This window comes from Gopherus flavomarginatus, unplaced genomic scaffold (assembly GCF_025201925.1).
Source record: "Gopherus flavomarginatus isolate rGopFla2 unplaced genomic scaffold, rGopFla2.mat.asm mat_scaffold_436_arrow_ctg1, whole genome shotgun sequence".
Taxonomy (NCBI): domain Eukaryota; kingdom Metazoa; phylum Chordata; order Testudines; family Testudinidae; genus Gopherus; species Gopherus flavomarginatus.
The window spans coordinates 58,302-84,518 of NW_026115084.1; the positions used below are offsets into that span (position 1 = coordinate 58,302).

The 26,217-nt window shown below is 50.8% G+C and overlaps 1 protein-coding gene across 1 annotated transcript in view; it reads left to right on the top strand.

The window, feature by feature from the left end:
• LOC127042426 (zinc finger protein 560-like) overlaps positions 1 to 21,303 on the top strand; it is a 31,956-nt gene extending 10,653 nt beyond the window's left edge. Inside the window, exons 2-4 of the mRNA XM_050935882.1 lie at positions 16,718 to 16,844; positions 18,669 to 18,751; positions 21,026 to 21,303. Coding sequence (XP_050791839.1) covers positions 16,739 to 16,844; positions 18,669 to 18,751; positions 21,026 to 21,193 — 357 coding nt within the window. The 5' untranslated portion in view covers positions 16,718 to 16,738 and the 3' untranslated portion in view covers positions 21,194 to 21,303. The remainder of the gene's footprint in view (positions 1 to 16,717; positions 16,845 to 18,668; positions 18,752 to 21,025) is intronic.
• Positions 21,304 to 26,217: the final 4,914 nt, after the last annotated feature.

A 26,217-nucleotide genomic window follows, 5' to 3' on the forward strand; every position in this document is an offset into this window, starting at 1 on the left:
TGAAGTTTTTTTGCTGCAGGATGGGCCACTTAAGGTCTGCTATAGTGTGGCCAGGGAGGTTGAAGTGCTCTCCTACAGGTTTTGTATATTGCCATTCCTATGTCTGATTTGTGTCCATTATCCTTTTCCGTAGAGACTGTCCAGTTTGGCCGATGTACATAGCAGGGGGCATTGCTGCATATGATATAGACATTGGTGGATGTGCGGTGAATGAACCGGTATGGTGTGGCTGATCTGGTTAGGTCCTGTGATGGTGTCGCTGGTGAGATATGTGGGCAGAGTTGGCATCGAGTTTGTTGCATGGATTGGTTCCTGAGCTAGAGTTATTATGGTGTGGTGTGCAGTTACTGGTGAGAATATGTTTCAGGTTGGCAGGTGTCTGTGGGCAAGGATTGGCTGCCACCCAAGGCCTGTGAAAGTGTGGGATCATTGTCCAGGAGTGGCTGTAGATCCTGATGATGCGTTTGGAGGGGTTTTAGCTGGGGACTGTATGTGATGGCCAGTGGAGTCCTGTTGGTTTCTTTCTTGGGTTTGTCTTGCAGTAGGAGGCTTCTGGGACACGTCTGGCTCTGTTGATCTGTTTCCTTATTTCCTCGTGTGGGTATTGTAGTTTTGAGAATGCTTGGTGGAGATTTGTAGGTGTTGGTCTCTGTCTGAGGGGTCAGAGCAGATGCGGTTGTACCTCAGTGCTTGGCTGTAGACAATGGATCGTTGATGCCCGGGATGGAAGCTGGAGGCATGAAGGTAGGCATAGCGTCGGTGGGTTTTCGATATAGGGTGGTGTTAATGTGACCATCACTTATTTGCACCGTGGTGTCATGAAAGTGGACCTCCCGTGGATTGGTCCAGGCTGAGGTGATGGTGGGTGGAAGCTGTGAAATCATGGTGGAATTTTTCAGAGACTCCTTCCCATGGGTCAGATGATGAAGATGTCATCAATGTAGCGTAGATAGAGAAGGGGTGTGAGTGGACGAGAGCTGAGGAAGCGTTGTTCCAGGTCGGCCATGAATAATTGGCATATTGTGGGGCCATGCGGGTGCCAATAGCAGTGCCACTGATCTGGAGATATATATTGTCATCAAATTTGAAATAGTTGTGTGTAAATATAAAGGCACAGAGCTCAGCAGCCAGTTGTGCTGTGGCATCATCAGGGATACTGTTCCTGACAGCTTGTATTCCATCTATGTGTGGGATGTTCGTGTAGAGAGCCTCTACATCCATGGTGGCTAGGATGGTTGTTTTCGGGAGGTCACCAATGCGTTGTAGTTTCCTCAGGAAATCAGTGGTGTCACAGAGATAGCTGGGAGTGCGGTGGCATAGAGTCTGAGTAGAGAGTCCACATATCCAGACAGTCCTTCAGTGAGAGTGCCAATGCCCGAGATGATGGGCGTCCAGGATTGCCGGGTTTGTGGATCTGGGTAGTAGATAGAATAACCCTGGTCGGGGCTCTAGGGGTATGTGATTTTCCGGGTGTTAGTGTAGGGAATGTCCTGAGTAGATGGTGTAGTTTCTTAGTGTATTCCTCAGTGGGATCTGAGGGAAGTGGCCTGTAGAATTTGGTATTGGAGAGTGTCTGGAGCCTCCTTTTGATGTCAGACCTGTTCATGATGATAACAGCACCTCCTTTTCAGCTCTTTGATGATAATGTCAGGGTGGTTTCTGAGGCTGTGGATGGCATTGCGTTCTGCTTAGGTTGTGAGGAAGCGATGTTGTTGTTCACGAATTTCTGCCTGTGCAGCGGAAGCATTCAATGTAAGGTCCAGGCTGTCATTTGACCTTAGGAGTCCATGTGGAGTTCATTGTGCTAGGGCACCCGTGTCAGGCACTCAGTGTTGTCTGGACGTATTCTTTGAGTCAGACAGTAGGCTTCAGCCACAGAACTGTATCATGTTGGTGGTCAAAGAGAGTCCCCGAGATTCAGACTTTTCTTCTGGCTGAGTGTGTAGTTGGATAATGACGATTATTGCTGGGTGGGTAGGGTACCACTGTGGCCCCATGTGGCAGGTAGGAGTTTAGACAGATTACAGTCCTTTCCTTTGAAGAGACAGTGAATAATGTAGGCTCCTGATTCTAGTGAAGTCCTTGTATAGAAGTGGTTATTTGTTCCACAAGAGCTCTTTGATGCCTGTTTGCTGTTAGAACGATCAGTGGGTCTCAGTTGATAGAGTAGCATAATCTCTCACTGTGGTCTAGTATGTGATAGCAGTGGATCTAGTCCATTGGTTGAATAGTCCTCGTTTGGATGAAAGGAGATGATATCTGTCTGTGTGCGCTTCATGAGGTTGATGATTTCATCCATAGTAATGCTCGTGTAGAGACTCTACATCCATGGTGGCTAGGATGTGTTTTCTGGAAGGTCACCAATGCGTTTAGTTTCCTCAGGAAATCAGTGGTGTCACAGAGATAGCTGGAGTTCTGGTGGATAGAGTCTGAGTAGAGAGTCCACATATCCAGACAGTCCTTCAGTGAGAGTGCCAATGCACGATGATGGGGCGTCCAGGATTTCCGGGTTTGTGGATCTTGGAAGTAGATAAAATAACCTGGTCGGGCTCTAGGGGTATGTTGATTGTTCCAGTGTTAGTGTAGGAATGTCCTGAGTAGATGGTGCAGTTTTCTTAGTGCATTCCTCAGTGGATCTGAGGGAAGTGGCCTGTAGAATTTGGTGTTGGAGAGTGTCTGGCAGCCTCCTTTTGGTAGTCAGATGTTCATGATGACAACAGCACCTCTTTGTCAGCCTCTTTGATGATAATGTCTGGGTGGTTCTGAGGCTGTGGATGGAATTGCGTTCTGCACGACTTAGGTTATGAGGCAAGCGATGTTGTTTTTCCACAATTTCTGCCTGTGCACGTCGGCGGAAGCATTCAACGTAGAGGTCCAGACTATCATTTCGACCCTCAAAAAAATCTGTGTGGGTATTCACCCACGAAAGCTAATGCTCCAAAACGTCTGTTAGTCCATAAGGTGCCACAGGACTCTTTGCTGCTTTTAAAGATCCAGGCTAACACGGCTACCCTTCTGATACAGTGTCACTGTTGCTCCATGCAGGAAATACTCTGTGCATTACCCTGAATGGCCACACGGTGTCACTGTTCCTCCATGGGAAATACTCTGTGCATTACCCTACGTGGCCACACGGTGTCACTGTTGCTCCATGAGGGAAATGCTCTGTGCATTACGGTGATGGAGTAGGGACTGTCTGTGTGGGGGATGGGAGAGCAGGGGGTGACTTTAGGACCGGACACGTGCTCTGCCTGTACCTGAGCTAGGCAGGTGGGAGAGGGTCAGCAACTTTGCCTGGGAAGCTAGACACAGGAAGGGGCTGGCTGGAGGGAGTTGGGTTAGTTCAGTTTCGGTTTAGGTCTGGGTGGTTGGAATTCAGGGAATCCCAAACTGGGAACTATGTTTCCCGAACCCCCAGAAGGACTCGATTGCGGGGTCCTGCTTATGTCTCCAAACTCTGCTGTATCCTTCACTCCCGTTGTCCAATAAACCTTCTGATTTACTGGCTGGCTGAGAGTCACTGTGAATCCAGGAAGAGGGGTGCCAGGACCGGACTCCCCCACACTCCGTGACAGATACCTAAGCCCCTCCGGGACCCCTGCAGCCTGGACGTAGGTATCTGTGCCCCCCACCAAACACCTAAGACCCCTGGAGACCCTCCAGCCTGAACTTAGGTATCTGTGCCCCCACAACCTCCCTAAGCCCCTCAGGGAGCTATACAGCCAGGAAATTGGTATCTGTGCCCCATATAGACTTCAGAAGCCCCTGGGACACTCCGGTGTGCATGTAGGTTATGTGCCCCTCAGAAACCCCCTAGCCCCCCAGGAACCCCTACAGCCTGGATGTAGGTATTTGTACCCCCACAACACCCCAACGCCCCCGGGACATCTACAATCTGGACGTAGATATCTGTGCCCCTCACAAAACCTGTAACCCGCCCCAGGGACCGATACAGCCTGGACATAGGTATCTGTGCCCACCCGAACCCCTAAGACCCCCTGGTACCCCTACAGTATGGACATAGGTATCTTGGGCTACCAAAAATCCCCTAAGACTCCCAGGATGCCTCCAGCCTGGACGTAGGTATCTATGACCCCCACTAACCCCCTAAGCACCCCTGGTACCACTACAGCCTGGATTTAGGAATATGTGCACCCCACGAACCCCCTAAGGCCCCTTGGGACCCCTAAAGCCTGGAGATTGGTATCTGTGTCCCCCTCAAAACTCTCTAAGCCCCCCCGGGACCCCTATGGCCTGGACGTAGGTATCTGTGCACTCCAAGGCCCCTAAGATCCCTCGTACCCCTACAGCCTGGATGTAGGTGTGACGGTGCTGCCCGTGGGAGCCAGCTGAGGTCACTCAATCAGGGTGAACTGCAAACAAAACAGGGCAGACAAATCCCAAACGCTGGTGGTTATTTCAATACTTAGATTTACCAAGCTAGCACAAAACAGCTTCTGTAGTACCTCACTGGTTACTTAGAAGTTTAAACCATGCAGTTCCCTTAAAGTACCCAGCCTCAGGCCTCCGTCCAGACACACCTGTCAGATATGATGATGATTTCTGAAAATCTTACTTCATCACATAAAAGAAAAGATTCTACCAATCCCAAAGGATCAGCCACACACCCAGGTTCAATTATAACTTAGATCTTACCTAAAATACATGCTATAGCCAATTGTTATTAACTAAGCTAAAATTTATTAGAAAAGAAAAGAGAGAGAGTGTTGGTTAAAAGATTAATAGACATATAGACTTGAATTCAATTCTTGAGGTTTAGATACATAGTAGAGGTGAGCTTGTAGTTGCCAAAAGTCCTTTTAGAAATAGTCCATAGGTTATAGTCCAATTTCCATATTCAGGGTGGCTCCAGTCAATGACTGGGATCTCAATCCTTGTGGCTTAAGGTTTCCCCCTCTTGAAACCCAAAGCAGATCTGAGATGAAGAAGGATCGTGTCCCAGGCTTCTTATACATTTCCAGCAGCCTTTCGGCCTGAGAAAACAATAGGCTTAACTCTCCTTCCAAACATCCTCGCAATTAGTACAGGGTAATTTATCCATCAAACAGTTCAAATACAGGTTACCACAACCTTCAAAGAGACACAGAGACAATAATACTATTTCACTCAAGTATCATCATAAATGTTAATATTCCTTTTTTGCTCCTTGAATTAAAACTATAGCAACAGACAAGACTTGTTTGCTTACATCACAAGACCTGAGCAAACATCTCCCCTTCTACCTCTAACACTGCAGACTTGCATTTCAAAGCTCTGTTCATTTACATATCTTGCTAACCAGTTCTTAAGGTTCACCCTGGGTCAGGTCAGTCGGTGAGGTGAGTTAATTAACTCTTTCTGGCCCTGTCACCTTTCAATGAGATATTAGATTATACTTATAAAGTCACAGTCGCGGTGAGTCGACTGCTGCAGCTCCCCATAGACTCTGCCTGCGTCTCTCACCAAGCTGGAGCACAGCCATCGAGGGGAGAGCACTTGATGTGTTACATCTACACTAGACACGATATATCGACCCCCGCTGGATCGATCGCTGCCCACCGATTCGGCAGGTGGTATAGACATATCCAGAGTATCTGGTGATTGGAGCTGGATCCCGGAGGGGGACACATTGAAGGAACTCAGGGGTTAAGATGCCTCTATTGTCAACTGTCAGGGCTGCTGTGGCTCAGAGGAGGGTGCTTGACTGCCTAGCAGGCTTAGGCGCCGCAAGCCTGGGAGGCGGGAGAAGTGAAGCGGCCACGGTGTGCTCGGGGTGCTCGTGCTCGGAGCAGGGGTGAGCTGGGGCGAGGGAGGTGCCACAGAGCAGAGCGGGGGAGTTGCCACAAGATGGACGCCTCAGGGTAGAGGAGGGGAGCTGCAATGGGTGGGGCGCCTTAGGGCGGGGGCGCAGGGGGGGACGGCGCAAGGTGGAAGTTTCGCCTAGGGCGTGAAACATCCTTGCACGGGCCCTGCCCTATGCCCTGCCTGCAGCCAGCCCTGCACCCCCTGCCCTGCCCGCACCAGCCGCATCCTCCCTGCCCTGCCTGCAGCCAGCCCTGCAGCCAGTTCCTGACACACCCCCTGCCCTGTCTCCAGCCAACTCCTGCCGCACCCCCCTGTGGCCCTGCCCAAAGCCAGCCAGCCCCCACACCTTTCCAGCCTGCACCAGCCCTGCATCCCCTGTCTGCAGCCAGCCTTGCACCCCCTGCCCTGTCTCCAGCCAACCCCTGATGCACCCCCCTGCCTGAAGCCAGCCAGCCCCGCATCCCTTGCCCTGCCTGCAGCCAGACCCTACCTCCAGCCAACCCCATGTCCACTGGTGCCCTGCAGTTCCCAGGGCAGTAACCCTGCACATCTGCTTCAATGAGGGGGGCAGGGAGCAGTTGGGACCCACACGTGCACACCCTAGGGTGACCAGACAGCAAGTGTGAAAAATCGGGACTGGGGTGGGGGGTAATAGGATCCTAGATAAGAAAAAGACCCCAAAATTCGGACTGTCCCTATAAAATCAGGACATCTGGTCAGCCTAGCACACCTCCAGGTTTCCTGAGTTCTATTGCTGGTTTCCTATTGGTTCCACTGCTGGTTGTTTTCCTTTTCCTGGGGACTTTGGGCACGAAAACTGGAGACAGTACAAAGGTTGTATAAAGGTAAAATTAAATAGGTTGCAGAGGAGTTTTTTTTAAACTTAGGCTTTTGTTGTTAAAAATTTTGTCGCTCGGGGGTGAGAAAAAACACTCCCCGAATGCCAAAATTTGAGCCATGCAAAGCAGCAGTGTGAACAGCGCTTTGTAGGTGGAGCTGTGCTCCCGGTGACGAAGCTCCTGCCCCTCGTTGGAGGTGGTTTGGTTTTGTTGCCGGGGAAGCTCTCTCCCAGCGATAAGGACGGCCACACAGCGCACCTTACAATGGCACGGTTAGAGTGGCACAGCTGTACCGTGGTAAGGTGCGCGGTGTAGACACAGCCTCAGAGCTGGGGAAAGCCGAAAGGCACTGAGGAGCACAGGGTTCAGACAGAGACATCCGTTAGGATTGGAACTATTCACAGGGATTCTCTACAGCCTAGTAAGGAGGAGAGGATGGAAGATGATAATGTACAGGTAGGATCTGATCAGAAACAGTGAAATGAAAGAGTCTCCCTCAATTACATCACATAATAGCAGACAGCTAAAATGGGAAACATTTTATAAATGCTTAAATACAAATGCTAAATGTCTAAGTACTAAGACGGGTGAATTTGAGTGCCTGGTATTGAGTGACGATATTGATAGAATAGGCATCACAGAAACTCCTGCACCCCCTCCTGCGCCCATGTGGGGACACTGACCTGTGTGCATGGAGCAGCTGGCATTGCTGCCCCCCACTCCTCCCTGGAACGCTGCTCCTCCAGGCACCCCTAGGGGCTGTGGGATGTGGGGGCAAGAAGCGAGATCATCCGAGCTCCCTGCACCCAGGTCACTTTCCTCAGCTGGGCTGCATAAGGGGAGGGCAGAGAGCAGCAGCTTCTGATGCTCCTCTCACAGCACAGCCCAGGTGGGGAAAGTGACCAGGATGCATGGAGCACATAGTGTTGCTCCTTGCTCCCCCCAACCCTCTATGGGCCCATGGAGGAGCATTGGGGCAGGGGAGAGCAGTGAGCACCTTTGCACTGCCACACGGTGCCCTTTGACCCCCTGGAGCCCTGGGTGACTACTGGGGGGCCCCACCCCTAGTGCCGGACAGGCTCCCCAGCACAAGCAGCAGAAAACACAGAGAGACTGGCCACCCACTGAGCAGTGGTAGGCTGGGCGGCTCGTAATGGAGGCTCGGGGGGGCTCAGCCTCCCCAAACGTTGCGTTGCCAAGGGGACAGTGGGGCCCATGACTAGTTTCCCTAGCCAAATTGGGTCCCCCTGGAAAAGTCTCCCCCATGTCAGCCTCAGGGCCGGAGGAGCTCCCACTCCCTGCTAGGGCCCAGGGGCTGCAGCAGGGGCACAGAGCTTCTCTGGTTTCAGGGCCGCAGCGGGGAAGAGGTAAAGGAGTGATAGGGTGGGGCCAGTGTGGGAAGGGGTAGAACAGAGGTGACAGTGCATGGGGTCATGGGTGGAAGGGGGCAGAGCCAGAGACAGAAGGGGGGCCATGGTTCCGGTGCTGGGGCCCCCACATTTGTTCTCCCTTTCCCTGGGCTTTGGCATCACTAACCCCTGCTTAGCGAGTAGGGATCAGTGGTCCCCATAATGTGGGGCATGACTTCTAGGGGGACACAGAGGAAGATTGATTGGGGCACCTCAGGGCCTGTGCCAGCCCCCATGGAGGGCAGGGAGGGAGCAACACTTCAGCCCCACTCTGTCCCAGCTCTTCCCCAACTCCACCCTCAGCCTAGGCCTCTGGCTTCCAGCCTGGCCGTCGACCCCCTTTACCCCTGTCCTGCACCCCACTCCCCAGCAAGCAACAGCCCCACTCCTCCCAGCCCCGGTTCTTGACCGTGGCTTCCGAGGGGCCACAGCCATGGCTAAGAGGGCACAGTGTGAAATGTTTGGGGACCACTGGTTTAGGGTGACAGTCCTCAATCACTTCTCTGCAGTCCAATAAAAGCTATTCCTCACTCACCTACCCCTCCATCAGGACGGACTAGGTATGTTCTGCTGCCCTTCACTCATACAGGAAGGAGAATAACATTTCATTCCACTCAATCCTAAAGTGATTTGTAACCCACCGACCATCCAAACTGGTCATTTTGGGGAAGCGGCCCCATCATGCTGCATAGCTAGGCAGAGTAGGTGTGTCTATGCAAACACGGTCTGTTCCTGAAGTCTTTCCCCAGCTCCTCACTAGGTGAGAGAGGGGAGCTCATTCAGACCCTGCTTCCGACTTAGTATTTAAAAACTCCTTAGTGTCCCTATATCTGCCGGCCTTAGATTTCTCCTCCTGTCCCTTTCCTGATAGCTCAGGTGAGGTGGCCAAGTGGTTAAAGTGATGGACTACTAATCCATTGTGCTCTGTACACATGGGTTCAAATCCCATTCTCCTTAGTGCATTTAATCTTCACCTTCCTTTACAGACAACCATCTCCCCCTTTGGTACAACAACAGATCAAACAATGTTACTTCTGTAACCCAAAATTGGGTCAGCTAGTAAGCTTAGGGAGGATTAATGTCCTCCCAGAATTTGGTAGAAAACAGCACATTTATTATATTGATAGCTAAGTTCAAAAGAAGGGAGGAGGGAGGGTGTCACACTCCCAGGACAGGCCAAAGAAGATCGGTAGGCGGGTGCCACGCTCGCACTCCCATATTCATGCTCGCAGGGCACTGGCGATGTCAGGATCCTTTAAGGTAAGTGTCCCACAGCGCAGTGATGGACAGTGCGATGAAGGTAAGTCTCCTTGAGGCATGATGGAATGTAACACAGCGAACCACTGGCCAGATGGGCCGGGTGAAGGGCATTCACTGGAGGTACAAAGGAGAGTGGGAAAGCCACTTCACAGGCATTCAAAGAGGGAAAGGACACAAGCTGGGGGAGTTTAACAGACCTTTTGAGCATACAGGTTATACAGAGCATACAGATCACTGCTGCTCCTACAACATGATAAGTTCTCAAGCAGCATGTTTCTTACTTTGCCCATCTGTCAATTTTGATGATTATCGATGGAAATATTTTGCCATTGGGTTGTGTGTTTACACAGAAATTGACATTTACCAACAAATAGGTAATTCTTCCAAGCCTGCCTAGTCTGCAGTTGATGGGTTTAGAGGGACACATTCACTCTTCCAGGTCCCCATGCCAGGCCTGTGCTCTCCAGGCTGTCAACTTCCCACACTGCTGGGATCCTTCCCTCATCTTCCCCCAGACCACTGCTCCATCCCCACTTCGGGGATTCCCTCCCCACACTGTTTAACTCCCCTGCTGGCAGGATCCCTTTCCATTCCTGTCTCCACTCTGGGCAAAAGCTCTGCACTGTTCCCCACACCAGAAGTTGAACCCAGGCCAACCTGGATGAAACCAGGAATCCTGACTAGCCCATATGGGACTATTGTTTGCATCTGACGAAGTGGGTATTCACCCACGAAAGCTCATGCTCCAATACGTCTGTTAGTCTATAAGGTGCCACAGGATTCTTTGCTGCTATTATTACTACAACTCAGGCCTTGGCTACACTGGAGAGTTGCAGCGCTGGTGGTGGCTTTACAGTGCTGTAATTTGCTCCCCGTCCACACTGGCAAGGCACATACAGCGCTGTATCTCCCTGGCTACAGCGCTGCATGTACTCCACCTCGACGAGAGGAATAAAGAGAACAGCGCTGGTGCTGCAGCACTGGGGTGCCAGTGTAAACAGTGATTAATCTTACTACGCTGTCACTGACCTCCGGAACCTTCCCATAATGCTTTTAAGTAGAGATAATGCTCTTTGTTTTGGTGTGATGCCTCTGTTTGTTTTGTTGTGAGCTCGGGGCTCCCGGAGCTGCTTATCTAAAAACCAAACACAGTTACTGTTTGCAGTGAATGAGCAGAGACAGGGGGATACCTTTGGAACACCCACAGCTGGTGTTTGCTTGAGGAGAGAAGCAGCCCGGTGGGCACGGGGGGGGGGTCTGTTTTGGATCAGCGGCTTATCTGGTCTGTGAGGAAAAAAACAAAGGCGGCTATTTGCATTTAGTGAATGAGAGAGGGGTGGGGGAGGGGGTTGGAACTTGCAGGCAGGGAGCTGACACAGTGTCAGCTCCAAAAATCCACTCGCTCTGTCTCACCCCGACTCCCTGTCACAGTCCACCCCACCCTCCTCTTTGAAAAGCACATTGCAGCCACTTGAACGCTGGGATAGCTGCCCATACTGCACCACTCCCAACAGCGCTGCAAATGTGGCCATGACAGAGTGCTGGTAGCTGTCAGTGTGTCCACACTGCAGCGCTTTCCCTACACAGCTGTAGGAAGACAGCTTTAACTCCCAGCGCTGGACAGCTGCAAGTGTAGCCAAACCCTCTCTAAGCCGACACCTTATGAGAGCAGCAGGGACTAGCATGACTGGATGTCCCGATTTTTGGGTCTTTTTTCTTATATAGCTGCCTATTACCCCCACCCCGTGTCCGAGTTTTTCACATTTGCTGTCCAGTCCACCCTAGCAGGGTTGCACACAGGGCTGCATTAACCTTCAGGTGCTGAGGTTTCCCTCTCTCCATTCCCAGAGCCTGTGATCAGGAAACAGACATCAGGGCTCCCAGGTGCTGCACAGACATGACTGAGATCAGACCCCATATTGTGCAAGGTGCTTGTATAAACCCTGGCCAACACTGGGACACCCAGGGGGTTCCCCCAATTTCCCTGAGCCTCTGCTGCCCAACTTCTCTCTGACTCCCCTCTCGGATCACACCCCCCCCCACAAAAAATCCACCTTTCCAAACAGTCCTTCTTTCCCTGCCCCCTGATTCTGCTTTCACACCCTGGGGACCATCTCCTCTCTTCGTCTCTCCCCTCCAGGTGAAGCAGAGATGTAGGCAAACTTCAGCCACTGGAGACAGCCCAGCGAGCGCTGCAGCCAGCCCCGGGGGGTGGGGGATGGTTGCAGACACAGGAAGGGAGCAGCTGGACCGCGGGTTGGGGGGCGGGACGTGCTGGAAGAAGGAGGCAGAGAACAAAGCCCGGAGACCCAACAATGGGCAGCTCCCTGGGGCGGGCCTCTGGCTCAGCTCAGGGGCAGGGCAGCTCCTGGGGGCGGGGCTATGGCTCAGCTCAGGGGCGGGGCAGCTCCTGGGGCGGGCCTCTGGCTCAAGCTCCAGGGCAGGGCAGCTCCTGGGGTGCGGGGCTATGGCTCAGCTCAGGGGCGGGGCAGCTCCTGGGGCGGGGCTCTGGCTCAGCTCAGGGGCGGGGGCAGCTCCTGGGGGCAGGGCTCTGGCACAGCCCAGGGGCGGGACAGCATAGCCTGGGGGTGGGGCTCTGCACAGGCCGGGGCGGAGCAGCTCCTGGGGGCGGGGCTCTGGCACATTGTGACGCGGAGCCCAAGCTGAACAGCTGTTCCCTGGTTCTCCACGTGCTGCCAGCAGCGCTGGAGCCCGCCCGAGCCGGAGCGGAGCCGCTGTTCTCAGCTGCAGCCAGGATCTTGCCCCCGGCCCCCGCTGGGATCCAGGTGGGGACAGAGACTGGGGCCTGGGGGTTCCCCTTGGTGTGGCTGGCGGGGGCGGAAAGGGAGGGGAGAACCGGAGCTGCAGGCGGGGGAAGGGCGCTGGGACATTGTGACCCGGAGCCCCCGGGGAGTAAGAGACCCCGGGGGAAGGGAAAGTGACTCTGCCCCGGGGAGCCTGGGAGAAGCCTTGGAGCCGCCTCGGCCCCAGTGGAGCTGCAGCAGGGTCCGCCCGGAACGCTGGGAGGGGGCGGAGCCTGGGGCCCGGCAGGGGGGGGCGGTGTATTAAATCGCTCCCAATAGCAATGTGCTACTCCCGGGCACTGCGCATGCCCAGTAACAGCCGCTGAAGCCGCTGCCCTTCCCCCTGCCCGGACTAGCCGTAACGTTCCGCCGGGCGCTGGGGGCGGGGCTGGAGCGGGGTGGGGGAGTAACAGGGAGCGGCGGGGGGGCACTGAGCAGGAAATTGATGGGCGGGGGGGGTCAGGCAGCTGGAGGCAGGGTTCCGCGGGGGCTAAAAGGCACAATCCGGGCTGGGGGGAGGAGCAGGAGTTGAGCTCAGGGGGAGGCGCTGGCAGAGCCCCCCCCTTCGGTGTGGGGGCGGAGGTGTCGGGGGCGGAGAAGTCGGAGTTGCAGGGAGGGGGAGGTCACTGGGGTGGGGGTGGGGGTAGATCTGTCTCTGTGCAGCCAGGACATTCCCGGGGTGGGGGAGGTGAGTTAACTGGATCCTGTCCCTGTTTTTGCCACTTCCTCCCACACACAGATTCTCTCAAGATTTCCCCTTTTTTCTCTCATTATCGCACGTGGCTATAAAATCCAGGGAGATTCTCCTTCCCCCCCCCCCCCAATGATCAGCTCTCTAATTGCCTCTGATTTTCCCTTTTCTCTCCATACTTCTCAAATGTCAATTTAAAATCTCTCCGATGGGGGGTGGATTTTCCCACCCATTTTGTCTGCAGCGATTTGTCCTTGTTGGGGTGGGAAATTGTTGCCCTGGGTCATTCCCCTGAACATGGCTGCCGCTGGAGTGGGGATGGGATGGGATGAGGTGCCCGTTCTCTGCCAGGGCAGGGCATGGAGGAGCACATCCCCCATGGAGACTGCCCAGACCCCATTTCCCAATCCCCCTGCTGCCCCCTTCCATTGTCCAGGGAGCCTTCCAGCTCCCACCCTCTTAAATCAGCTCCTCAAAGGGTTCTGAGCTGCTCACGTGAATGGTTGCCCCGGGGTCACGGGGGACCATCACATTCTGTTTATGTATTGGACAGTCATATAAAATCCAGTCCAACAATCCCCCTTTTTCCACTAGTTATTTAATAGCAACATCAAACCCCTCCGATCTTGGTGGTTTTCTCTCATGTTATCAAATGTCGTTTGTGACAGGGTTCTCTCTGCGTATCTCAAAGATTGATATAATATACCCCAAACATTTGCCCCACTTCTCTCTAGTTGTTTTATTTCTAATTGAATATGATGGGTTGTTTCCCAATGTGCTAAGATGCAGCTGCCTCTGGGGTGGATCCATGGTGGCCATTATTTGCTAGTGACAGCCCGTGGACCTTTCCTGCCTTCCAGGCCTTCCATTCTCCTGTTAAAGAAGCACCCCCCAGGCTCCCTCTGCCTGTGTGACTGGCCAGCAGGAGGTGGTGTTAACTTTCTAGCCACTTCTCACACTCTGTGAGGTAACACTTGCAAGGGCAGGGAAGGTGTCTGTGTGGGGAGATTGCAGCTAAAGGTGCATTGTGGTAGGGGGAGGCCTCTGGGTGGCTGGGCAGGGGGTACCCTAGTCAGGTTGGTGGGTTGTGGAGGTTTGGGGTTTGGGGGGGTGGTTGTGATGTGCCCATCACTGAGGCTATGGGTCCTGGAGGTGGGTATCGCTGGGGGCCTGGTGGCTGCAGAACAGTGGGGGTGGGTGTCTCTTAGGGGGGGGGACAGAGGGTTAGAGGGAGCCTGGTTCTGTGCCAGGGGCTCTGTCTGTGCTTCCCCCGCTGGTTGCTGGTTTTGTTGCCATGCCCAGTGCACAGAGCTGGGGGAGAGGATCCCTGGCACTAGGTCAGGGCATGCCAGGGAAGCAGAGTGAGGGGTCCCACTGTAAAGCATCAGGGGGTCACACTGGGCAGAGGAGGGGGTCCCAGGCAAATGTCAGGGTAGATCGTTCTGGAGGGTGGGGGAGTTCCTAGGCAGGCAGTGAGGGACTGAGTTCCCAGTGGGGGGGTCCCTTGAGGGGGTCCCTGGCTGCTGGGGGCTCTTGGTGGGGGGAACCCTTTGGGATTCCCAACCTGGCAATCATGGTGTGGTGGGGGTTCTCTGGCCGGTGGGGCTTTGAGGGGTATCTGGGGTCCCTGGCCAGGGACTCTGGGGGCTGCATCCCAGGGAATATCTGATGGGATCCTGGCTGGGGGGTGTCTGGGGCCCCTGGCTGGGGGGGTCTGGGCTCTGGGTACTAGGGGGTGTCTGGGGGCTGCTGCTAACCATGATCCTTCTCTCTGGTCAACTTGTGCCAGAGTCCTGGCTCCTAGTCACCAGGTCACCAAGTCCATTCCCCAGTCACGTGCCCTGTCACTGTAAAAACTTTCTGTCCACTTAGCAAACACTGTTAGTGTGAAATCACAGAATTTACTTTTCTCCTCTTTTGAAAACTGCAGGAACTTTCGGTTCCGTTTGGAAAATCTTTGCCCCCAGTCCATGTCCTAGATCTGCGGGGGTGAGGGAGGTGGGAAGGGAGTCAGCACTGCCACACGATGGTCTTTTTCCACAGCGTTCTGAACTCATTCTTTCTGAAATCCGGTGTCATTGAGACCGTTGTTAATCCAGAGTCACTGTATGGAAAGACAAGGAGTGATTCCAGATGGACAGTGGGTCAAATGAGATCAGCCATTCTCCCTGTGAGGAGGGGCTCCCATTAGCTGCTCTCCCCAGAGAGCTAAAGGAGGGAAGCTGCTCAAACACTCTGTCCCTCTCTGCTCAGGATATTGGGGTTCAGCTTCCTGGGTCAGATGCTGCAGCCTCCGTTGTGATCTGGGAGACCAGGCTTGGCAGCTGCTGCTCCCCCAGTGGGGCTCTGTGCTGGGAAGTGACCTTAATTAAAGCTTCTTCTCTGCCCGGCCCAGGGGATGACTTTCTGCAGCTGGTCCTAGCCCCCTAGGGCAGTCCTGGGCCCTGTTACTACTAAATTCTGAGCCAGAGTCTCCAGGTAACTGAAAGACCTCAGGGAATGTCCTAGGGTCTGGCAAGAAAGTGACTCTGCACAAACAACACCACCTCATTTCTCCTCCCATTAGCGGTTGCCAGGAGGAAATCCAGCCATGGGAGAGCAAAGCCCCCAGGAATGGGACTGTCCCAGCCAGAGGGGCAGGGAGAGAGGACAGGGGAAGGAGAGACTGAAAGGGGCAGTGGGAGAAATGAATGTGGGGGAGGGATTTCCAGCTCTCTAGTCCACCCAGACACATGTATTGCTGCATCCTGGGGCAGAACCACTTTCCAGTGAACAAAACAAGGATCAGACAGAGCAAAAGCCAGTTCCTGACTCCATATTCCCCCTGCTGGGGTGTGGCTGCCGTGGGGTCAGTGTCTGAGGGAATCCCCCACAGTGACTCCTTTGGTTCTGCTCTTTTCTAGCCTTGTGTTCAGAGAAGGGGTGAGGGGAGAGAAAAGGGAGGTTAAAAATGTGTCTGTGGACTTAGCCTGGCAGGAGGGGCCAGGTCTAAATTGTAATAAACAGATTGAGCATTTCCCAGCATGACAGAATCTAGGGTGTCTGTCTGCAGGGAAAGGGCCTGGGGGAATTGTGATGTGAAATTAACTAAAACCGGTTCTGAAACGCCCACAACTGCCCTTCTCCCCCAGACAGGCTGCAGAATGTTTTGCTCCAGCTCATCCCAGCCTGGCGTGGGACAGGGAAGAGAAATTGCTGCAGTGGAGTCAGTCCAGGTAGAGATTATCGGGGGGTTGCTGGTGGGTTCCTGCTGGAGGAAAGGGAGAGCAAATACACCAGAGGTGGGAAGGTTTGCAGAGTCTGGTTTGGAGGTTGGAGCGGGGCAGGAAATTCACAGCGTGAGGGAAAGGAGGAGGCCAGGGTGTGGTAGACCTGCTGGGAGTTATTTACTAAGTGGCCTAGATTCTAGGAACAGACCCAGGAGGTTTGGAGGTGGAAATGCCCTAATTTGTGAAGAGAGAAAATAACCCACCTACATGGAGCTAGTCAAACTGACCACACTCCTAGTGCTGGAGCCTGACCTCATTAACCATCAGCTGCTGTGAGATATAAAGGGGACACCCATGAGTCAGGCTTATTGGAGCTGCCTCTCCCTTCATATCCCGCTCCTCACAATGAGGAGGGTGTTGGGCATCCTACCAGCGAGCTCTCCCTGGACCCTGCTAGGGGCTCCATCTCCTGTATCAGTCAGTGGCTAGTAGGGGGGTGATGGATATGCTGGGAGAGATAAGGGGCTCTCTCTTCATCCCCTCACCCTGGCATTTGCTGGATACTCTGAGCCAGGTCGAGGTGGGACTCTCCTGACTATGATCCACCCAGAGCTTCCATTTGATTCACTCTTCTCTGCCACAAATAGTGGGGCTGTGAGTGGGGCAGCAAGTCCTTAGTGTTGGACTCTTACTCTTTCAGGGGCCGGTGACCTTCAAGGAGATGGCTATGTATTTCACCAGGGAAGAGTGGGCTCTGCTGGACCCCACTCAGAGAGCCATCTACTGGGATGTCATGCAGGAGAACTATGAGACTGTGACCTCGCTGGGTAAGGGTTCCTGTCCCTTCTGTTCTTGGAAGGGGAAATGAAGAGTGAAGGTTCACGCCACCCCCACAATGCCATCTGTACCCTGTCCTGTTTCAGCATCACCCCAATAGGCCAGTGACACACATAATACCAGAGACCCTCCTCTGCTGCAGAACACTTTGGGAACAGAGCACAGGAGCCGTATTGCACAGTGTCAAATATCTCCTGTTTGCTCAAGTGAAACTGGGGGTTAGGTCTGGCATAACTGTCCCATACCCCTAATCATTTTTGTTGCCCTTTTCTGAACCTTTTCCAATTCCAATATATCTATTTTTGAGATGGGGTGACATGTGCATGCAGTATTCAAGATGTGAGTGTATCATGGATTTATTTGCTGTTTTTACAAATATGATCTATGAGATATTCTGTCATATCTATCACTTTCTTAATTATTTCCTACATTGTTCACTTTTTTTCACTGCTGCTGCACATTGAGTGGATGTTTTCAGAGAACTATCCACAGTGACTCCAAGATCCATCTCTTGAGTGGAAACAACTAATTTAGACCCCATCATTTTGTATGTATAGTTGGGATTGTGTTTTCCAATGGGCTGCACTATGTGCTATCCTGTCATCTAGTACTGCTGAGATCCTGCATTCAGTAATATCCCTGCCCTTCCTGTTCCCTTTCTCCACCGAACCCCGCCAGCCCATGCTTCCTGTTCCCAGCTTCCCCAGGATTCTCGCACTGTCTCTGAACCTCTCTGTCAGCAAGAAGCAGTGCCAGGGACACTTGCCCTCTGTCTGGAGTCTTCGATTTCTGGGACATGGATTTACTTTCTCTGTGTTGTAAGAGGCTCTGTCATAATGAGTGTCTGTGACGTTACCCAGAGTACAATCTGGACTGTTAAATAGCTGTCCCCTCAGTCCTCCAGCATGGGGTGCCTTTTCCACTGTTTTCCCTCGAGAACAGCCCCCTCTTGGCCAATTAACACACAGTCTCCAGCATGTAACTCACTCCCAGCTACACAGTATTGAGTGCTGCTAGACAGCCACACATGAATTACACCTCAGGAGAAAACCAGCAAATTCTCAAGTGCCCAACTTTCCCCCAGAAATGTGCATCTTGCACTGTCCAGCACGCTACTGAACGACCCAAGCTCATATGAAGTCTGTCATTTCATCAGCGGAAAATGACATGCACCAGCTTGTTATCCCAAACAGAGTTTCCAACACACTTCAATCCACACATACTGGTTAGATGAACAATAAACCAAGATTGTTAACTACCAAAAACTAAAACTAGGCCCAGTCCATGAAAGGGGCACTCCCAGGAGAGACTGTATAAAGGCTGGAACATGAAACACCTTTGTAAACCTGAGACAGCTGCCTTGGGGACAATGACAGGGAGAATCCCCCAAAGTGACTCCTTTGTTTCTGCTCTTCTCTGGCCTCCGATTGTTCCTTCCAACGTGGCAGTACTTTGCACTTGTCTCTACTGAATTTGATCCTATTTACTTCAGATCATTTCTCCCGTTTGTCCAGATCATTTTGAATTTTAATCCAATCCTCCAAAGCACTTACAACCCCTCCCAGCTTGGTGTTGTCCGCAAACTTGATACGTGTAAGAGAGAGACTGTTACTGGGAGGGTTTCCCCATGTGTCAGAGGGTTACACCCTGGTGGGAGGGGGCTAGGCCTGTACTGGAATAAGGTCACTCTGTGCTTCACAGTGTGCTAGAACCTAGAATGTGCATTAGCAGGGGAAAAGCTGGGGGGAATCGGCTTGTGGAATGGACAAAAGCCTAGTCTGAATTCTCACACCTTGGCCTTTTCACTCCGGCAGGCCAGAGAATAACATCCATGTTTCGCTGCAGATCATCTCGTCCTCCCAGGGGCAAGGAAATGGCTGCAATGGAGCTGGCTCAGGTAAGAGATTATCAGGGTGGCGGGCTCTGCTTGGAGGTTGAGGAGCAGTAAATGCATAAGAGGGTGGGAATTGCTAGAGGTGGTGGGAAGCAGGAAATATCTCGGGTGGAGAAAGGGAGGGGACAGCATGTGACAAACCTGCTGAGACTTGTGTAGTGTAGGGCGTGATGGGTTGTCACCCCCAGGAGGCAGTTTGTGGAGCTTCTGGGAACTGCTGTGTCCTCTAACCCTCACGCTGGGCTGGCCCTTCTCACACTGCTTTGCTGGAGATTTCGCCAGCCTCTCCAGGGCCTGTTATCACCCAACACAACAGCAGGTGGCGCCATGCAGCCAACTAAGCTACCTGAGTGCTTTACCTAAGCCACTCAAGGACAGATAGAAGACAAGAGCCAATTTCCCACTCCCCAACCTTGCACACTTGCTGTAGTATAAATCCAGAATGATACCATCTTATAGTGCACAGGGATCTCTATAATGCAAGCTCATTAATGTAGTTCCCCTTCCCCTCGATATGGGACAGATGTGCACAACAAGCTGAGATTTTCCCCAGACACTTCACTCAAAATACGCTGGTTAAGATAAAGCATCAAACAAGTTTATTAACTGCAGAAAGATAGATTAAGTGATTATAAGTGATAACAAACAGATCAAAGCAGATTATTTAGCAAATAACCAAAACTCAGACTAAGCCTAACATACTAGATGGATAGAATTTGAATTAGCAATTTCTCACCCTGACTGATGGTACAAGCAGTCCCCCAAGTTTCCATACACAAGCTAGAAATCTCTTGATCCTGGGAGCAGCACTTCCCCCACATCCGTTTTTGTTTCTCAGGTGTTTCCAGAAGTTCTCTTGTGTGGAGAATGAGGCCAAGAGATGATGTCACACCCCACCTTATGTAGCTTTTCCATATGGTGGGAACCTTTTGTTCCAAACTCAGTTCCTAGTCCAGTTTGTGGAAAAATACAGATACTAAAATGGAGTTTAGTGTCATGTGGTCTGGTCACAGGCCCTGCTGAGTCATAGTAGCCATGACTCATAGGCTGGCTGAAACATTCACAGGAAGGCTAAGCTCTTCCACAGTCCATTGTCTTTGTTGAGCCATCAGCACTGTCTGGCTTCTTCATTGTTGTACCTGAAAGGCTCATTGTGGGTGTTACCCAGAGTAAGCACATTTGAAATACAGATACAGAGTCAATATCCATAACTTCAGATACGAACATGATATGTGCACACAAATAGGATAATCATATTCAGCAAATCAGAACTTTTCCAGTGACACCACACATGATGCATCTTCTACAAAATAGATCATAATTATGTCCTAATCATATTATAATCATACCACTATGATGAATATGGGGGTGTAGTGTCAGATAGGTCCTAATTTCAAGGCACAGGAGTTGGGAATGGAACTTCCCCTCTTTGTGGAACAGGAAATAACCCTCCAGCCAGGGCTGGGACAACTTCCCAGACTCTCAGTGATGGAGCCTGAATCTACTGACATTTCATTAATTACCACCAACCCCAGTCTTTGTGGCAACTGTAAACTTTATCAGTGATGATTTTGTACTCTCTTCTAAGTCATGGATAAGAATGTTAAATAGCACAGGGCCAAGAACCAATCCCTGCAGGAACCTGCTAGAAAGAAATCCACTCGATCATGGTTCCCCATTTACTATCAGAGTTTTTAATCTATTTAATGTATGCCGTGTTTATTTTGTATCATTCTAGTTTTTTTTAGTAAAAATATTGTGCTAATCAAGTCATGTCTCTTACGGAAGTTTAGGTATATTACATCAATACTATTAGCTGCAACCAAACTTTTGATCTCATCCAATAAGGATATCCCGTTAGTTTGATAGGCTCTATTTTCTCTAAACCTTTGTTAATGGGCACTACAATTCTGACCTTCTAACTTCTATTCTTTATGATTGACTTCCCCTTTCTTCCATATATTTTATTTAGAGAGTGCTTGGATTCCTACCAGGGAGCCACTATCAGGGTCCAGAGACAGCCCCATCTCCTATATTAAGCTCTGGCTAGTAGCTATGTGATAAATGTGAAGACCCTGCTTCTGTCTGTCAGATGGGAGACACAAAGGTTCTCTCTTTCTACCCTCTGATGCCTCCTGGCTGCTGTAAGCAAGGTGGGGTGGGACTCTGTTAACATGTGCCTCCCGGAGCTTCCATTTCCCTGGTGCTGCTGTTCCGTGAATAGTGGGGTTGTGAGTGGGTCAGCAGGTACTGAGTATTGGACTCCTGCTCTTTCAGGGGCCGGTGACCTTCGAGGAGGTGGCTGTGTATTTCTCCAGGGAAGAGGGGACTCTGCTGGACCCCACTCAGAGAGCCCTCTACAGAGATGTCATGCAGGGGAACTATGAGACGATGGTCTTGCTGGGTAAGGATTCCTGTCCCTTCTGTTCTTGGAAGAGGAAATGAAGAGTGAAGGTTCATGCCACCCCCACAATGCCATCTGTACCCTGTCCTGTTTCAGCATCACCCCAATAGGCCAGTAACATACATACTACCAGAGACCCTCCTCTGCTGCAGAACACTTTGGGAACAGAGCACAGGAGCAGCATCACACAATGTCAAATATCTCCTCTTTACTCAAGTAAAACTGGGGTTAGGTCCAGCATAATGAACAGAAGCTTCCTACCCCCAGCCTTCTCTCAAACCCTGAGCGTTCTCTACCCAAACCAGAATGTGCTTGGGGTGTAACAAGCAGGCGGCTGGAGTCAGAGCTGCCAGTCCAGGGTTACTTATCATACAGACACTCAGTGCGTCCTTGAACGCTGGCTGGGAGTATCCAGACAGGGGAGCTCCAGCAGCAGAACACTGAATCTCACCCAGGATTACAGATGACACAACTCCTCGCTGATCTGGATTGCACCCCAGCATGTGAAAATGGCCTAGGTTGGTAGTGACATTTCTTGAGACATGGAGAGTCTTGCTCCCATATCACCAGGTGTAATAAAAATAACAGGAAAGGCCATATATGATAAACTGATTGTTCAGCTTGCTTTTGACCTGCATCATATTTTGCAATATATTCCAAATAAGGAAATTAACGTGCAACGTATGTGTCACTGTTTGTGGTTTTAAGCTGTAAAAGGCTTGTGTGATTTTTAGCTCGGGAACAGTATTCCAATAGCTGTCGCCCCCTGCGTGCTTGTAACCAAGAAAAGAGCCTCAGGCTGAGCTGATTCAAATATTAATCCTGTGGTCGTTTTCCACAACAGCCTCAATAGGTCCCTGTGATGGAATGTAAGGCTACATCTAGACTACCCACCGTATCGGCGGGTTAAAATCGATTGCTCGGGGATCGATATATGGTGTCTCATCTAGACGCCATATATCAATCCCTGAGCACGCTTATATCGATTCTGGAACAACACCAACCCCAACGGAGTTGCTGATTTGACAGGGGGAGCCGCGGACATCGATCCCGCGCGGTGAGGATGGGTGAGTAATCCGATCTTAGATATTCGACTTCAGTTACGTTATTCACGTAGCTGAATTTGCGTATCTAAGATCGATTTCCCCCCGTAGTGTAGACCAGCCCTTAATGTCTTCACACCTTCCCCCTGCAGGAGAATGGCTGTTTGACCAGCTGTTTGCCTTGCTGTCTCTGAGGAACTGGTCTGTGGGTGTTCCCCAGAACTGTAACTTTTTCAGTAATATCATACTGTAAAATCTCACAATTTTACATACAGTGTTACTACACATTTTAACAGGAGGATAATATTCAGTAGGTTATGTGTTTTCTAATGATACCTCACAAGCCATACTGGGTACAAAATTGATCATAATTTTCTAGAAGAGTGAACACAGGGGTACAGATTGACACAGTGTCTGTGTGTGTGTTCCCAGCAGATATGTGGGTATTTCAATCCCTCATAAGCACAATGTTTGGCATCTTCAAGGACCTGGGGAACTGGTCCTGGGAATTCACTAGTTTAGCAAGTGTGAGACTGCATGAAATTGTGAGACACTTTGGTATTAATAATAAAATAATATAATCTGATAAAATTGCAATGAATCATGCTAGGTATGCCATGTAAAGGGTCAGTGAAAATGTTATGATTTGCCAAGTATGATAATTTTGTTTCTATGTTTCTATCACCTTTGTATTGTGAGTTACAGATATGTAAGGTATATCTGTATTTCCAGACTTGTGCAGTTTTTCTGGGTGACACCCCCAGACATATTGGCATCAACATTGCCTAGCATGTTTGATGGCCCATTGAGGGTCATCAGCTGTACAATGAGCCCATGGACCAAGGGGATACACCTATTGAGTCAGCAAGACATGCCGGGGTTTGCCTATGTAATGAAACCTCCAAAGCTTTTCCATGCCATGTGCGGTGAATCTTGTGTTTGGGACACAGGAAGTACAAGCCACATGGCAAAAGGAATATAAAGCGCAGCTGCATCCTCTCCATCTTGTCTTCAATCCCCCTTCCTACCTCTGGAGCAACTTCTCTACAAACTGAACCCTGGAACAAAGGACTGAATGACCCATCCAAGCTGTGGATGCGTTCCAGACAGACTTTCAAGCCAGCAACTCACCAATACTGCTAAGAACCTGATATATCCATTTTGGAATGTATCTGACTGCTTTTCCATTTAAATTCTTTCTGTCTTTCTTTCTTTTAAACCTTTAGTTTAGATGCTAAAGAATTGTCTGGAAGGATGGAATTTAACTTCATTCTTTCATTTGTTCTTTCTTCTAAACATTTAGTTTAACTGCTAAAGGATTGGCTGGCAGCATGGTATTTTGGATGAGATCCAAACCTGGGTAATGTGGCTAACCTTCTACCCACCCACTTCCTGGATCCAATTAGGATCACTCTCCTGCTTCCCTCTGGCCATGCTGTATCACAGTGAGCAGAGTTTTTAAATAACCTCTCACTGTACGGGACCTAGTTGCTGATTAGGAGTCAGAGCACTGTCATGCAATAAAGGGGGCCGTGTGATTTCTTTTTTCAGAGTCTCGTTAACCAGTGTGTGGGATCAGAAGCACAGTTTGTGACTGGTCAGTGAGTTTAACTTCAGTGTTAACCACCAGTTTGGGGAGCATCTGCTCTCCCTTTTTCAGCCTGCTCTGACCTTGGCATTTTCAGTGAGGACTGCCCCAGGCACACTAGGTCACACTAAGCACTGAAGATAAATTAACAGAATGTTTTTGATGATCTAGTTGTATGAAATCAACTGAACTCCTTTGTTTTCATTCATCTGAGCAGGGTTTCTGCTTTTCCAAGGTGATATGATCTCCCAGCTGGAACAAAGGGAAGAGCCATGGGTCCCAGAGCTCCAGGGTTCAGAGGAAAGAGAGATCCTGAGATCTCCCCGCACAGATGAGGAAACATTAAACCAACTCAGAATCTGTAAGTGCCTGAAGGAAACATCTAGGATGCCCTACAAAGCTCTTGGGAAGTCTCTCAGTTCATTATTGTCCGTAGCAGGGGTCGCATCCGCAGGGTAAATATAGCTCAAGGCTTCCTATAGATGCTAGCAGACACCGGGCAGTAGCTTTCTCCCTTCCCCCTGTGAAGTAGGATGGGATGTGAAGGCTGAATTGATCCCCTCCTCTCTCCTGTTGGGGGGAGCTGAGTTCCTGATTTTTATTTGACCTCTCTCCAGCACTTGTTTTGGTTTGGCCTTCCCCTTTCCATCCCTGTTTGAGGTTTCTGTCTCTATCACAGCAGGTGATGCAATGACGTGTGAGGTTCAGCACAGACCAGAAAAAGAGCAGGGAAACCAGCCAGGGGAGAAAATGGATAAATTTATTTCCTGTCAGGGAACTCAGAAGGGCCTTAAGGAAACCAGAATACAGCAGGAATTCTGCAGGGAAAAGCAAAAAAAAATACATGTGCTGAGTGTGGGAAAAACTTCACTTACAGATCAGGCCTTTCTCAACATCAGAGAATCCACACAGGGGAGAGGCCCTGTGAATGCAATGAGTGCGAGAAAACTTTCAGTCGCAGCTCGCACCTTATTGGGCATCAGAGAATCCACACAGGGGAGAGCTCCTATGAATGCAGTGAGTGCGGGAAAACCTTCAATCGCAGCTCTCACCTTATTCAGCATCAGAGAGTCCACACGAGCAAGAAGCCCCGCGAATGCCGTCAGCAGGCCTGCACAACTCGTAAAGCAGTGATGTAGAGAAATCTCTGTATTAACTATCTCTATAAATCTTTATAACGTTGCATTGTGTTATTTTGTATTAAGTATCTTTCTGTATTAAGTATCTTTATGACATTGCATCTGGCATGATGTTATTTTGTAATTCATATGACTTGGCATTGTGCCTCTCTATTTTCATACAACTTTGTATTAGATCCCTATATAGAAAATTGGTAGAAAACTTTGTATCAAATGTTATAGCCCCTAAGGATAGTATAGTTAAAGTAAAAGAAAACATGTGCCTTTTTGCTAGAAGTAGAATAAGATCTTCCCCCGCACTCTGTAATCAATTGCTCTATTGACTGAATGAGGTGTGAATGAGTGAGGGTTGGAAGACACCCACCTCCAGACAGCTACAACAGTTGAAGAGGGAATGGGAGCCAGAGCAAAGGACAATACAACTTGTCAAGTGGGCCCAATAAAGAAGAGCAGACATATTGATGGCCTCAGGGATTAGAAGCAAGCACCTTCTTTAGAAAACACCCTCTTTGAGCAGCATTGGGACAACACCCAGAGAAAAGCAGCACAAAGACCAACGGACGCAGACCCAGATTTTGAATCTGGTCTAGATTTGCATAAGAGGGAAGCTGCTATAAATGCGAGGTGTCTTGCAGAAGGACCCCGGATCTCGTCTTGTCACCATCGGACCATCGATTTGGATCGGTAGAAGCCCGGCTCCACCCCTCCCCCATCTAACTCACCTGGCCAGTGCAGTTAAGGGGAGCAACTAGTTGGTAACAACAGCAAGACGGAGTGTGTTTATGTCTGTGTGTGTGCGTGAATGCATGACTGTGATATATAACTCATGTGCATATCATAGAGTATTAATTGATACCTGTATTACTAATAAATGTGGCATTTTGCCTTAATCCCCCTGAAAAGTTCCTGTACAGTACTTTGAGTACAACAGCGAGGGCCACAATACTCCAAAGAAAACAGCTGAGGACCGAAACCCCCCGGCCCTGCGGAAACACCCCCCACTCAGGACCTCCCGGCCTAGCGGAAACACCCCGCCCAGCCCTGCAGAAACAAACCCTCCTTCCCCAGCGCCGCCCCACCAAAACAGCTGTGGGTCAAAAAGGAAGGTTGGTGGTGGGGAGGTGTTACTTGATGTTAAATCAACCAGGGACTCCCAGCTAAAGAGGTGGCTGGGAGCCCTCAGGGTCAAATTAAAGGGCCTGGGGCTCTGACGACTGGGGGAACCCGGAGCTTTTTAGGGCTGGGGCAGGGATTTAAAGGTCCCAGAGCTCCTGCTGCTGAGGGGAGCCTGAGCC